This window comes from Salvelinus fontinalis, chromosome 26, assembly GCF_029448725.1.
Source record: "Salvelinus fontinalis isolate EN_2023a chromosome 26, ASM2944872v1, whole genome shotgun sequence".
Classification (NCBI taxonomy): domain Eukaryota; kingdom Metazoa; phylum Chordata; class Actinopteri; order Salmoniformes; family Salmonidae; genus Salvelinus; species Salvelinus fontinalis.
This window is the reverse complement of record NC_074690.1, coordinates 35,377,966-35,392,780: the sequence shown is the minus strand read 5'-3', so window position 1 is coordinate 35,392,780 and position 14,815 is coordinate 35,377,966. Positions and strand designations below refer to the sequence as shown.

Sequence of the window (14,815 nt, the reverse complement as noted above, 5' to 3'; positions counted from 1 at the left end):
ATCATAGAGACACTAACTGTTCATTGTATTGGAAACAAACTATTGTTGAATTAGTCTAGTTGGTACTTTTTTCACGTTCAACTCAGGCTGGGTGATTTTACTGTATACCAGTATTCTTGCACAGACTGGTTTGGGTTTTTAATTTACTTTCTATAATGGTATTTTTAATGTTTCAAAAAAATGAAACAGTCCAGCGCCTGTAGTGTCCGTTTTTATAGTTCACTCCAGTTGCTATTGGTCATCTTTCTCCCCCTCCTGCTGCATACCACTCCCACACCAAGCCCTGTCACTCAAGGAGAGTTGCTCAACCAGGGACTCATGAGCACTTTTTTGCCATTCACTTCTTCATCGTCAGATAAATGCAACGAGGTGTTGGTGACAACTAGTGATGGCAATTTGAAATTATTTCAGTATTTGAATAACATAATGATATCTGGATAGTCGAAGTACATGTTTTCAATTATTATAATCATTTTTTTTTTTACTTCAATGGAGACTTGATCACACAACTCAAGTGGAACTGCCGGTAGTGGTGCGTAGATCAGCTGTTTGTTCACCTGCTCCTGCCTGCAATTACTAATAACGCATCTGAAAACGCCTGACTATATGTGATGAAGTGTCAATCTGAGGCCCGCACCCAATATTTTATCTTTTTAATTATTTTATTTTTTGGGGACAGGGGATGCATTATTTTGTTTTGTAATTTAGATATGTTTCTGCTTATAATTTCAGACATTTTGGTAGGCTATGGTAGGCTATTTGTTAGTCAACTTGTCTATAATTAGATACATATAGCTTCTCTTGTCATATGTTGCCCTAGAAGACTACATAAACCCTTGCTCAACAGAATGTGGTTGAAATACTATCATATTTTGTGATGAAGACAGCACCTCTACAGATCGTATCTAACGGAGCATTGCATTCTCTCAAGATGCAGAAAGAAATTAATAATTTTTATCCACTCCTGTTCCCAAGTCAAAATTTTGCCTACATTTGGTGTATACATTTACTGCAAGAACTGCTTAATTCAGCAGGAGTTAAGGCTATAGCCCTATTCACACGGTACTAATATTACCAGAGAACGTTGGTTATGTATTTATTACCCCAGAATGTCCGTTCATCTAGTTAACAAGTTTTTTTCCAAACTGCCTCCTGTAATTCTTACTTTTTAAAAATATAAATTGACAGTTATGACGTTTTTTGAAGTGTGAAGATTTTTCAACCAGTTCAATTTCAGGCTACACTGATAACATCTTTGGTATAGTGTCGCTATAATATTTGAATTGAGGACGTGTGATCAACATCATTAGGATATTTTAGCTATCCGCAGTAGACATCCTAAATGCCCCCCAGCCTTCAGATGTGAGCTAAACAGCTTCACATTTTATTTGTCAAATACAACAGGTTTAGACTTTACAGTGAAATGCTTACTTACAAGCCCTTAACCAACAATGCAGTTAAAAAACATTAAACAAGAAATATAATACAAAAAAAAAAGTTAAGAAATACAAGTCACAATTAAAGAGCAGCAGTAAAATAACAATAGCGAGGCTATATTCAGGGGGCACCGGTTAGTCGAGGTAATATGTACATGTAGGTAGAGTTATAAAAGTGACTATACATAGATAATAACAACAGAGTAGCAGCAGTGTAAAAGAGGGAAAGGGGAGGTCAATACAAGTACTCTGGGTAGTCTTTTGATTAGATGTTCAAGAGTCTTATGGCTTGGGGATAGAAGCTGTTAAGGAGCCTTTTGGTCCTAGACTTGGCGCTCCGGTACCACTTTCCATGTGGTAGCAGAGAGAACAGTCTATGACTAGGGTGGCTGGAGTCTTTGACCATTTTTAGGGCCTTCCTCTGACACCGCCTGGTATAGAGGTCCTGGATGGCAGGAAGCTTGGTCCCAGTGATGTACTGGCCTGTACGCACTACCCTATGTAGTGCCTTGCGTAGGCCGAGCAGTTGCCATACCAGGCAGTGATGCAACCAGTCAGGAAGCTCTCGATGTTGCAGCTGTAGATTCTTTTGAGGATCTGAGGACCCATGCCAAATCTTTTCAGTCTCTCTTGAGGGGGAATAGGTTTTGTTGCGCCCTCTTCACGACTGTCTTGCTGTGCTTGGACCATGTTAGTTTGTTGGTGATGTGGACACCGAGGAACTTGAAGCTCTCAACCTGCTCCACCACAGCCCCATCGATGAGAATGGGGGTGTGCTCGGTCCTCCTTTTCCTGTAGTCCACAATCATCTCCTTTGTTTTGGTCACGTTGAGGGAGAGGGTGCTGTCCTTGCACCACACGGCCAGATCTCTGACCTCCCATAGGCTCGTCATTGTCGGTGATCAGGCCTACCACTGTTGTGTCGTCGGCAAACTTAATGATGGTGTTGGAGTCGTGCCTGGCTGTGCAGCCGTGGGTGAACAGGAGGGAACTGAGCACGCACCCCTGAGGGACCCCCGTGTTGAAGAACAGCGTGGCGGATGTGTTGTTACCTACCCTTACCACCTGGGGGAGGCCCGTAAGGAAGTCCAGGATCCAGTTGCAGAGGGATGTGTTTAGTCCCATGGTCCTTAGCTTAGTGATGAGCTTTGAGGGCAATATGGTGTTGAACGCTGAGCTGTAGTCAATGAACGTCATTCTCACATAGGTGTTCCTTTAGTCCAGTTGGGAAAGGGCAATGTGGAGTGCAATAGAGATTGCATCATTTGTGGATCTGTTGGTGCGGTATGCAAATTGGAGTGGGTCTAAGGTTTCTGGGATAATGGTGTTGATGTGAGCCATGACCAGCCTTTCAAAGCACTTCATGGCTACAGACTACGGTTACCTTAGTGTTCTAGGGCACAGGGACTATGGTCGTCTGCTTGAAACATGTTGGTTTTAGACTCAGACAGGGAGAGTTTGAAAATGTCAGTGAAGACACTTTTTTTAGGCTATGGATGAGAAGGGGAATTTGTTCAAACATTTAGCTCAGTTGTAGGCTGCTTTGCGATCTATTAACAGCAAGTGTTGGATTAAATAGGCACAACCTTTTTTTTGTGATGTATATGGCGATGTTCAAGTCATTCCCACAAAACGTATAAACAAAAGCATTCATTTTGAAGTTGCAACACGGTCTTGCAACAAAAGTTGATACATGTAGGCCCTTCATATATAGGCTAAGCGCAGCATTTTATTCAATTTATCGAATCGGTATAGTTTTCTTGCTCAAACATCGAGAAACACCTGTAAAACTTAGACATTTCTCTCAAAACACAAGGATGTCCATTTGCACGGCACTAGTATTATCAGAGGACAAACAGTAAGTTATTCAGGTTAGTCAATGCCCAGATTTCAATTTCCATTTAACCCATCTAAACGGTAGGCTACGGTTTCCTTGACATGCCATAGATCTATTTGAAGTCCCTTCTTGTGGCTGTCAATTTTTTTATAGTGCCTCGCAATCATCCTCTTTTACCACTTCATATCTTTTCAAAACATTTTCTGGCCCTCCCATCTCTTTATTTTTGACTCTCCTTCCCCAGCTTTTGTCTTATTGAATTGAATTTCGACAATGTCCTTTTTGCCTCCGTGGATAAATATGAACTTTTTCTGCCGGTTCCCAAAAGCATTATTTGGCAAATGGCTGTGTAGGCAATTTGGTGCGCGTACAGTTAAGTCCTAATGTTTAGGTTTATGCACTAATACCAGATAGCCTAAAATAATGAAAGAAAAACCTCAATGTAGACTATATAAATTGCGCACTAATTATACATTTATAGATTTTTAAAGGTATTGTTTATCTTTATTCAACCCGCCCAACAGCCATAAAAAATATGTAATGACCTCGGCATAAAACCCATCCGCGGGGAGGGGTGACGTAAGAACAGGGACCGGTGTGACAGTGTGTGTATATTAAAAGAAAAACGTGCCCATCCCTAGTGACACCGATGCTGTTTTTATTTTTACAAGCATTCTATAATTACACTACTAGTTTCTGTCTGCTAGTTTATTTTCTTAGCAAATGCTGGCTGAAGGGAATTGTGTTAGCCGCTAATGCTAACTGCTAGTTAGCCGGCTAGCTAGTAGGGATGTGAAAAATGGAAAATGTTTAAACGGCCATTTAAAAAAAATCTGTTTTCCCTTAAAATAAGAAATTAATATAATTCCACGTGGATTCACACTCCAGCTTCGCTGCTAGAGCAACAGTTTGGTCTCACGATGCGTCCCTTTCGGATGGTTATGGCGTTGCACCAGGGCTACCATTACTGTACCTCAATTCCACCTGGCAAAGTTAACATTTCTTTCTCGATTAACTTCTTAAAGTATTGCCATACAGGACTTTGCTGCTGTCGCTTGCCTTTCTCTGCCGTTGTTCCAACTGTTAACGACGATGATGTCTTTTTAATTTTAAAAATGTAACCTTTATTTAACTAGGCAAGTCAGTTAAGAACAAATTCTTATTTACAATGACGGCCTACCCCGGCCAAACCCTAACTTGGACGACGCTGGTCCAATTGGGCGCCGCCCTATGGGACTCCCAATCACGGCCGGTTGTGATACAGCCTGGATGTAGTGGTGGAGTGTCGACTCCAAAAGAATTGATTGCTCAACTCCTTGCACATCGTCTCAATTTATTTTTCCACCATATCATACAGCTCTGTGTGTGGAAATTAAAACGAAAGTCCAGGAAATGTAGAAATTGGTTAAAATGCTGCAGTATTGTTGTTGGAGTGAACATTATAAAACATTGTGTTCCCACCCTGGTGTCATGAACTACTCATAAAGCATATTGTGAACTTTTTTTATTCAAAAACATAAAATATCATGAATTAGAAAAATAAGTTCAACATCCAAGTGTTGGAGAGGCCTCCATGAACATTAATGGACTAGCTGTTTTGTGAGGGAGCTTGTTGCCAATGGGATGCTTCCCTTCAGGGGTTCTGTACTCCTTGTACTGCTAGTGCTCTCCTTCTTCCAAACTGCTAGCCCATGACATGTAGTCCAATCATATTCTTTATCACACTAGTAGCCTATACGCATAGACTCAGTCACATTAGCCGACAGCTCCGCACAAACAGCCTGAATAATCTAGGTTTGGCGGGTGCTAGGTGAACTCTACCTACCCCGATGCATAGTGCCAACTGTAAAGTTTGGTGGAGGAGGAATAATGTCTGGGGCTGTTTTTCATGGTTCGGGCTAGGCCCATTTGTTCCAGTCAAGGGAAATCTTAACTCTACAGAATACAGTGGCATTCTAGATGATTCTGTGCTTCCGACTTTGTGGCAACAGTTTGGGGAAGGCCCTTTCCTGTTTCAGCATGACAATGCCCCCGTGCACAAAGCGAGGTCCATACAGGTTTGTCGATCGGTGTGGAAGAACTTTACTGGCCTGCACAGAGCCTTGACCTCCAACCCATCGAACACCTTTGGGATGAGTTGGAACACCGACTACGAGCCAGGCCTAATCACCCAACCTCACTAATGCTCTTGTGGCTGAATGGAAACAAGTCCCCGCAGCAGTGTTTAGTACAAGGCCTTCCCAGAAGAGTGGATGCTGTTATAGTAGCAAAGGGGGACCAACTCCATATTAATGACCATGATTTTGGAATGAGCTGTTCGACAAGCCCGTGTCCGCATACTTTTGGTCATGTCGTGTACTTCAGATATCCAGTGAGAGTACTGACAGATTTTCATCTGCTGTTGAGCCATTTTTTCCTATTCTGAATTCTCATCCTGAGTCGGTGGACAAAAGCCTCTTTAGTCATACTTACTAATCAACCCAGGTTACTAATGATAAACCCTTGCCCTGCTCTAACTGGTTTCCTCTTAATGTCATCTCTCCTCTTCAGATAAGGACACCATCAGTAAGATCCGGGCCCTGCGGATGAAAGCAGAGGACTATGAGGTGGTCAAGGTTATCGGGAGGGGTGCTTTTGGAGAAGTGCAGTTGGTGAGGATCACCATTATGGTTATGCTAATTTGTCCACAGTGAATTACATCAACTGTCATTTGTCTGTCTGCTTGTCCTTTATAAATCTGGTACAGACGTATGAAATAATTATATGGCTTAAGTCTTTGTTTTCATCTGTATGAAAGCCCAGTATACATCCTAAGAAGACTGTTCTCCCGTCTCTCCCAGGTAAGACACAAAGCCACGAGGAAGGTGTACGCCATGAAGCTGCTTAGCAAGTTTGAAATGATCAAAAGGTCGGACTCTGCTTTCTTCTGGGAGGAGAGGGACATCATGGCCTTTGCCAACAGCGCCTGGGTTGTGCAGGTATAGATAATTGAATAACACAGTTTATTTTTATAGTGACTCCCTAGTCTCGTCCTCACTTTGCCTACTAGGAACAATCTGCAAGGAAGCCCGGGGATTGAGTTTCATGTAACAGAATATTCATGCAATTTCTAGTTTTGGCTCTTTTCCTGTCCATTCCTCCTACTTATGTTTGGTCACTAACCCTTAGTCCCCCCCCCCCCCCAGCTGTTTTATGCGTTCCAGGATGACCGTTACCTCTACATGGTGATGGAGTATATGCCCGGTGGAGACCTGGTCAACTTGATGAGCAACTATGATGTCCCCGAGAAGTGGGCCCGCTTCTACACCGCTGAGGTGGTGCTGGCTCTAGACGGGATCCACGCCATGGGCTTCATACACAGGTATACTTACTGGACTTCTCTTTCTCTTCACCTCCACTGTAAAGGTTGCTCTTGAATGTCTCACTTCTATGTCAGTTCTGTCGTGGCAGTTCTCGCCTTTCTGAATTGGAGAAAGCCGCACTTTCTCTTGACTGGGTCTTAAAAATGGCAGTTTAATGTAGCGTTGTTGGTTTGAGAACGCTTTGGTTTTATAATATCATGTCTTAGGTTCGAGTGCTGCTGGTTTGTTATATTACTGTCTTTTTTGTCTTTTCAGGGACGTGAAGCCTGATAACATGTTGCTAGATAAAGCGGGCCACTTGAAGTTGGCAGACTTTGGGACCTGTATGAAAATGAACAAGGTAGCTATCGCACTAGCCTTCCAATTCACCACAACTGAAAATGAGGAGTTAGTTGACACTTCAACACCCTGTAGAGTAGACTGTTTGTCTTCTCGGATCCTGAAATTGAGATCCGAACCGAATTGGATCTGCAAAATTTCGATCCGACACAAACAGGACCCTTTTTTATTTATTTTTGACCAGATCCAACCCAAAATATGTCAGAGATGATGGAGAATTTTATCGGACATTACCCAGTTTATCAATAACCTAGAGATTTACCATTCAAATTAATGATTACCATTATGTAGTTAGATTGGTAAACAACAGTCTAAATGATTGTTTGACTGTATAATTGATTCATTAATGCATACATCAAATAATCTAAATGTTCAAATCATTGATATGGAACTCAAAAGGTCTGGATCAAGTGCCATCTGAGACGAGCTAATTCGTCTTCTTTTTTTGCCGTGGTATTGTTTTGGTATCGAGTATCGTGATGGTATCGAGTTTCGTGATAATTAACCTGGTATCGAAGTCAACATTCTGGTATTTTGACAACACTAGTTGCAGGTTTGCTATAGCGAGCTCAAGCCAGCCCGAGAGAGAGAGGCAGACAGGCGGAGGAGAGAATGCTTTGACTGAACTGACTGCCATGCATAGCAAAAGTGATTTAAAGAGGATATTTATTTTCATCAGGTTATCTTCAGATATAATTAAGGATCTGATCGGTATTTAACTTATTTTCAGACAGATCCGAGGTCTGTGTACACCGAGCGTGATCCGACCCGGTATCCGAGGGTTAACTACAGAATTTAGCAAATGCATATGGCAAACAGCTTACGCAACAGGGCGAAGAGATGTCAGATTTTTGCCATCCGTGATGGAAATGATTTTGAAACTAAGGTTTCTGTTGAGTGTTAAGGTTTTGTTAGGTTTAGGTTAGGTTTGTGCCTGTTATTGCTATTCGAAATGGGGGGAAATAGCATATCGATGTCAGGGCAGGCTGGTGGGCCAGTTGCTTAGCCTTAACTCAACGTATGGTTAGAAAAACTATATTTAAAGTTTTATTTAATTAAGAATTTCACGGTATAAAATATCGCAAGGATCATTTTAATTTAGACAAAGCTTTTTCATAGTTTCCCCCCAAAATGTACTCGCTGAAGTAATCGAATTCTAACATCTGTTTAGATATTCAATTAATCGATTAACCGTGCCTGTCCCTAGTGACGGTTCATCAATCTTTAGAACGGTTTAGCAGTTTAACATATTTACTTTCCATTTTTCCTCTTATATATCAGCACGTAGGCTTACAATTTATTTGCTTTCTTGAACTGTGACAGCTTATGCATTTTATGCAGATCGTATAAAGCATTGTACGATGCGGCACAGGTGTGCTTTATAAATACAGCAGTTTAATATGAGGCTGTGTTTCAGGATGGTATGGTACGATGCGACACAGCAGTGGGAACACCAGATTACATTTCGCCAGAGGTACTAAAATCCCAGGGAGGAGATGGATATTACGGCCGGGAGTGTGACTGGTGGTCCGTGGGAGTCTTCCTGTATGAAATGCTCGTTGGTGAGTCGCAATACGTGTCTTATTCTCACACTGTTACGATGGGAAACAAACTGATCATATGAACCTATTGTAGTTCAGGAGCAGAGTATTCCCATTATCTCGCAGACAGGACATAACAAATTCCCCTTGTTAGTACTTAACATATTTCCCTTGTTTTGTCATGTTGTATAATCCTGCACTAAAGAAACCATGAATCCATACTATACAATGATGAAGTTGAAAATAATACTATCATGTGTTTTCACATTAGCCGCTGGTTGCAATCACCAGTGGCTAATTAGGATCCACATTAGCTGTTGCAAAAGCAGCGCAAATTTTCCTGAGGTCCACGCAAAACATGACAATACAGAACATCAATAGACAAGAACAGCTCAAGGACAGAACTACATATATAACAACAACAAAAAAGGCACACGTAGCCTACATATCAATGCATACACACAAACTATCTAGATCTCTGGAATGACCCCGGACTTCCAGTGTTTTTGTTTATCGCTTGTGCTTTTTCAGTATGTTTATTTGTGATGGTTTTGTCGGAACTTATTGTAGACATTCCAGTAACCAAAAAGGAGTGGATAAGATATTTAACCTGCAGATCCAAAGATTATGGTTCGGCATATGGATCAAAATTGGTTAAGGTGAAAGGTAGACGTAAAGTTAGGGTTAGCAAAGCACCATTGTGAACCATTGAAAATCTGTCTGTATATACAGTGCATTCGTGAAGTATTCAGACCTCTTGACATTTTCCACATTTTGTTACGTTAATGTCTTATTCTAAAATTGATTAAATTGTTTTTACCCCTCTCAATCTACACAATACCCAATAATGACAGAGTAAATACAGGTTTTTAGAATTTTTTGCAAATGTATTAATAATAAACAACTGAAATAATACATTTACCTAAGTATTTAGTTATTTTACTCAATACTTTGTTGAAGCACCTTTGGCAGCGATTACAGCATTGAGTCTTCTTGGGTATGACGCTACAAGCTTGGCACACCTCTATTTGAGAATTTTCCCCCATTCTACTCTGCCGATCCACTCAAACTCTGTCAGGTTGAATGGGGAGTGTTACTGCACAGCTATTTTCAGGTCTCCTTATATGTTCGATCGGGTTTGGGACAAGAGACATGTTCCGAAGCCACTCCTGACCTTGTGCTTAGGGTCGTTGTCCTGTTGGAAGGTGAACCTTCGCCCCAGTCTGAAGTCCTGAGTGCTCTGGAGCAGGTTTTCATCAAGGATCTCTCTGTACTTTGCTCCGTTCATCTTTCCCTCGATCCTGGCTAGTCTCCCAGTCTCTGCCGCTGAAAAACTTCCCCACAGCATGATGCTGTCACCATAGGGATGGTGCCAGGTTTCCACCAGATGTGACACTTAGCATCCAGAGAATCTTGTTTCTCGTGGTCCGAGAGTACTTTAGGTGCCTTTTGGGAAACTCCAAGCGGGCTGTCATGTGCCTTTTTACTGAGGGCTAGCTTCTGTCTAGCCCTCTACCATAAAGCCCTGATTGGTGGAGTGCTGCAGAGATGGTTGTCCTTCTGGAAGGTTCTCCTATCTCCACAGAGTAATTCTGGAGCTCTGTCAGCGTGACCAGGCCCTTCTCCCACGATTGCTCAGTTTGGCCGAGCGGCCTGCTCTTGGTGGTTCCAAACTTCTTCCATGTAAGAATGATGGAGGCCACTGTGTTCTTGGGGACCTTCAGTACTGCAGATATTTGTTGGTACCCTTCCCCAGATCTGTGCCTCGACATAATCCTCTCTCGGAGCACTACGGTCAATTCCTTCGACCTCATGGCTTGGTTTTTGTTCTGACATGCACTGTCAACTGTGGGATCTTATATAGACAAGTGTGTGCCTTTGCAAATCATGTCCAATCAGTTGAGTTTATCACAGGTGGACAATCAAGTTGTAGAAACAACTCAAGCATGATGAATGGAAACAGGATGCACCTGAGCTCAATTTCGAGTCTCATAGCAAAAGGTCTGAGTACTTAGGTAAATAAGGTATTTCTGTTTTTTGTTTGTAATAAATGTGCAACATTTTCAAAACCTGTTTCTGCTTTGTCATTATGGGGTGTGTAGATTGAGGAAAAACAATTTGATAATTTTTAGAATGAGTTTAACAAAAAAGAAAAGGGGTCAGAATACTTTCCGAATGTACTGCGCTAGCTAACCCCAATGCCTGTGGTTTTGTATAGGTGACACACCGTTCTACGCTGACTCGTTGGTGGGGACGTACAGTAAGATCATGAACCACAAGAACGCCCTGACCTTCCCTGATGACAGCGACATCTCCAAGGATGCCAAAAACCTTATCTGTGCCTTCCTGACTGACAGGTGAGGATGATGATGGTGGTTCAGAGGGGCCCGACTTAGAACGAGATGTTATAGTCTGAAAGGGATAGTGCCAGATTTATCTACCTGCCCAGTCAGCTTAACTCGTTGAAGGAAGTTAACGGTAGTTTTGCACGCAATTGCTAACTAGTTAGCGCAATGACGAAGTCTATGGGACCAGCTAGCATTGCGCTAACACATCAAGCTGCACACCGACAACACAATTGTATCCAGAAGTTCATCTGACTGTGTCAATTAAGCCCTTTATCTATTTACCCAATCTCGCACTATCCCTCTGTCTTGTTTCACCAATGATTTTCGGTGTGAACAAATAGCTAGAAAGGGAATAGTGTTATGAACTCATTGATTGGATTAGACTTAAGTCTTTGAGTAATTACTTAAACATCGAGCAGTGATCTTTTGAAGAGCTGTCAATCATGTCTAAATGCTTTCACTGGGTTGTGCTCAGAGACTGTTAGATGCAAAGCCATAGACTTTGATTAATAATGGACTTTATCGGTGGATTGCAGAGTCGCTAAACTGTACATTCTATGTTCCTGTGTTTAATTTGTCACCAGGGAGGTAAGACTGGGTCGCAACGGTGTGGATGAGATCAAGAGACATCCTTTCTTCAAGAACGACCAGTGGACATGGGAGAACATCCGAGATAGTGAGTTCTGTTCAGGTTTCATGCTTCCTTTGTAACGCCCCTCCCCTTCATTCTGTATTGTTCTGTTGACAAATGTTACAGATAGCCAGACATGCTATTAATACATGTTTTACTATTGACCTACTAAAGACAGTCACAGGAAATTTCAGAATAAGAACCATTCATTTCATTCAATATCACAACCACTGAATTCCACGATTTCATTGTGTGAACCTAGATGGTTGATTTGCGGGTGAGAATGGGGAGGAAAGCTTTTCTCGGTCGTGTCCAGTAGGTAGAAAAACATTTTGAAACTGGGAGGTACTACCTAAACTTGTCCAATAAGAAAGGCTCATTTTGGTTTTTCTGTTTCAAATCGTTTTTGCTGCGTTGTACCCCACTGAACAGGAGCCTGGCGTTGGTATTCATGTGGTCTCCGGCTACAACAGAGAGATTAGAGACGGGAGGCTAAATGTAAATCGAGTGGCTGTAGCATCTCTCAGGGTCGCTTGAGCTTTCAAAAGTCTGCATTTTCAAAACGCAGACCAACTAAAAAGCTGCGTTTTAATAGATTTCACCTGCGTTCTAATTAAACAAACAGACAAATATATATACATGGGTCCTCTCGGTGTTCTAGAATGCAGGAAAATACAGGTCAGTTCAAGAGAATGTGAAAACGTACTTTTCTTTACCCTATCATGCCATTATAATCAAGAATCTGAATGATATTATAGCCATAATATACTTGTAGCCCAGAGTTCAGGTGGGCCTTCGCGCTTCAGCAAACAAAGGAAAGGAGGGGAGCTCAACAACGATGACAAAAATTATGAGAAGGAATACTACCAAGAAATACTTCCAAAAGGACTAATTAGATAAAACGTGTTGACACACTCACGAAAATGGGCTAATCAAACACTGGTTCCAACTCGAGCAAACAAAGTAGTGTGAAAACGTCAACATGGCAAACGTTTTCAATGTGCACATGCTGCCTATCTTACTTCTTCATTTCCCTCCCTCCGTTTCTCCCTATTTTCTCCTTTCGGCAGCCTGGTCAAAAATTACTTTGACACCCCTGTACTAGAGCCTTATCAAAGTAAAAATTTCGTGACTACGGTGACCCCATTTGAAATTGTCATTAGTGTCTGTGGGTTCTGGGAGCTGCATCCCCTTTCAGCGGGAACACTGGACATGGGGAGGACCACAGAAAGCAGCTGAGCGTGTGCTGGGAACACGTTTCAAATTCCATTGACAGAGACACCCGCCGCGTACACCCTCCCCGCAGAGAGAGTGGTTGTCAGCGAGAGGTTGGGAGGACGGATGAGACTTTTCAGATATTTGCAGCGGTTTCTATTTAAATATAAAAAGTTGGAACTTGAAATTGAACGTCATGGTCAGTACCTGAGTTTTCAGCATGCAACACAGATTAAGTTTCTGCATGAAATTCTGCGTGAAAGTGACCCCTGGCTCTTCATGAAGTAATCTGAAGTGCTGCGGTCAGCGCTTTGGCTTGGCCACACTGTCCCCGGCCCTGCTCTGGCCTGGCCACACTGTCCCCGGCCCTGCTCTGGCCTGGCCACACTGTCCCCGGCCCTGCTCTGGCCTGGCCACACTGTCCCCGGCCCTGCTCTGGCCTGGCCACACTGTCCCCGGCCCTGCTCTGGCCTGGCCACACTGTCCCCGGCCCTGCTCTGGCCTGGCCACACTGTCCCCGGCCCTGCTCTGGCCTGGCCACACTGTCCCCGGCCCTGCTCTGGCCTGGCCACACTGTCCCCGGCCCTGCTCTGGCCTGGCCACACTGTCCCCGGCCCTGCTCTGGCCTGGCCACACTGTCCCCGGCCCTGCTCTGGCCTGGCCACACTGTCCCCGGCCCTGCTCTGGCCTGGCCACACTGTCCCCGGCCCTGCTCTGGCCTGGCCACACTGTCCCCGGCCCTGCTCTGGCCTGGCCACACTGTCCCCGGCCCTGCTCTGGCCTGCCCTGCCATGGCACCAGCTGTCCTAGCTAATACGTTGTACTGTGTTGACTGTTAGACTGAATGCTGGTGTTTTAATAGTTGATGCATTTGATCTCAAAGCAATCTAGCCTGCGTCCAAATGTAGGCTAGATTGACAAGACACTGTTTATATAATATAATGGGGGAGATAGACTGACTTATTTGACAGTAGAAGATTGTCATAAGCCGAGATGAGAGATGTAAAGGCTGCTTCTTGCACCAAAAGCCAGTTTTAGAAGTATAGTACATGCCTCAGTTTAGGACTGACATTTCCTCTACAACATGCTCTCAAGTCATAGAAAACTAGTAGAATACTTCTCCATCTGCAGTGAGTCATGTTTCTCTCTTCTTTCCTCCACCTTCTGTCCATCCGTGTTTCCAGCGGCAGCCCCGGTGGTGCCTGAGCTGAGCAGCGACATCGACACCAGTAACTTTGACGAGATCGAAGCGGACCGGGGAGACGAGGAGACCTTCCCCATACCAAAGGCCTTCGTGGGCAACCAGCTGCCCTTTGTGGGCTTCACCTACTATAGCAGTCATCAGTAAGTCTTACTCTGCATAGTCAGGCTTCGAACTACTACAGCAGTCATCAGTAATGCTCATAAGGCCCTTTTCCTGGAGAATTTCCATCGATTTTTAGTCCAAAATGGAGTCCAGAGTATGTATTTGCACTGTCTGCTTAGCCAGGCTTCACCTAGGCTTTTCCTGGTCAGCTCAGTTGGTCAGGAAAAACATCAAGGCCCTAACCACAGTCGAAATAGTCAGGCTGCACCTACTGTAGCAATCATCAGTTTGTCTAATGTCAACTACAGTCATCACATTCTAGGCTGCACCTAATAGAACAGGGGTGTCAAACATACGGCCAGTGGGCCGGTTCCGGCCCGCGAACACATTCATTCCGGCGCGCGGGCGGTTTGAGTAAAACAAGCTTTGGGGAATTATAATGGACCTACTTTTATAGTCTCTTCACTCTGTCCAGCTTGCTAACAGTCATCGAAACGAATGGTAGACTATCAGGAAGCGTTGGAAATTCTAAAAGCCATGGATATGGGACTATTTATTGCCAACTTAGAGAGCGAGGAAATATAACCAATTTTAAGTGCGGCCCTCCGGACCTCGGTGGAGAACGAATGCGGCCAGCGGGACCAAATTAGTTTGACACCCCTGTGCTAGAGCCATTAGCCATTTTTTATACCGCCACAGAAATACAATGCAACCTGTATAAATCACCCAGAGCTTGTTAGACATGTACACGTCTCAAACTGCAGGCTAGGTAACCTGACCTAGATAACAACCACCACATG

The 14,815-nt window shown here is 43.4% G+C and overlaps 1 protein-coding gene across 4 annotated transcripts in view; it reads left to right on the top strand.

Annotated features, from left to right (window-relative positions):
• Nucleotides 1-14,815, top strand: part of LOC129824183 (rho-associated protein kinase 1-like) — a 69,095-nt gene that overhangs the window by 36,357 nt on the left and 17,923 nt on the right. For all 4 annotated transcript variants that reach the window (XR_008754723.1, XM_055883617.1, XM_055883619.1 and 1 more), the window contains exons 3-10: nt 5,824-5,924; nt 6,114-6,251; nt 6,459-6,634; nt 6,891-6,975; nt 8,392-8,536; nt 10,734-10,872; nt 11,448-11,539; nt 13,894-14,053. Coding sequence is in view for 3 of the 4 variants with exons in the window: in XM_055883617.1 (XP_055739592.1) it covers nt 5,824-5,924; nt 6,114-6,251; nt 6,459-6,634; nt 6,891-6,975; nt 8,392-8,536; nt 10,734-10,872; nt 11,448-11,539; nt 13,894-14,053 (1,036 nt within the window). In the remaining variant the exon portion in view is untranslated. The remainder of the gene's footprint in view (nt 1-5,823; nt 5,925-6,113; nt 6,252-6,458; nt 6,635-6,890; nt 6,976-8,391; nt 8,537-10,733; nt 10,873-11,447; nt 11,540-13,893; nt 14,054-14,815) is intronic.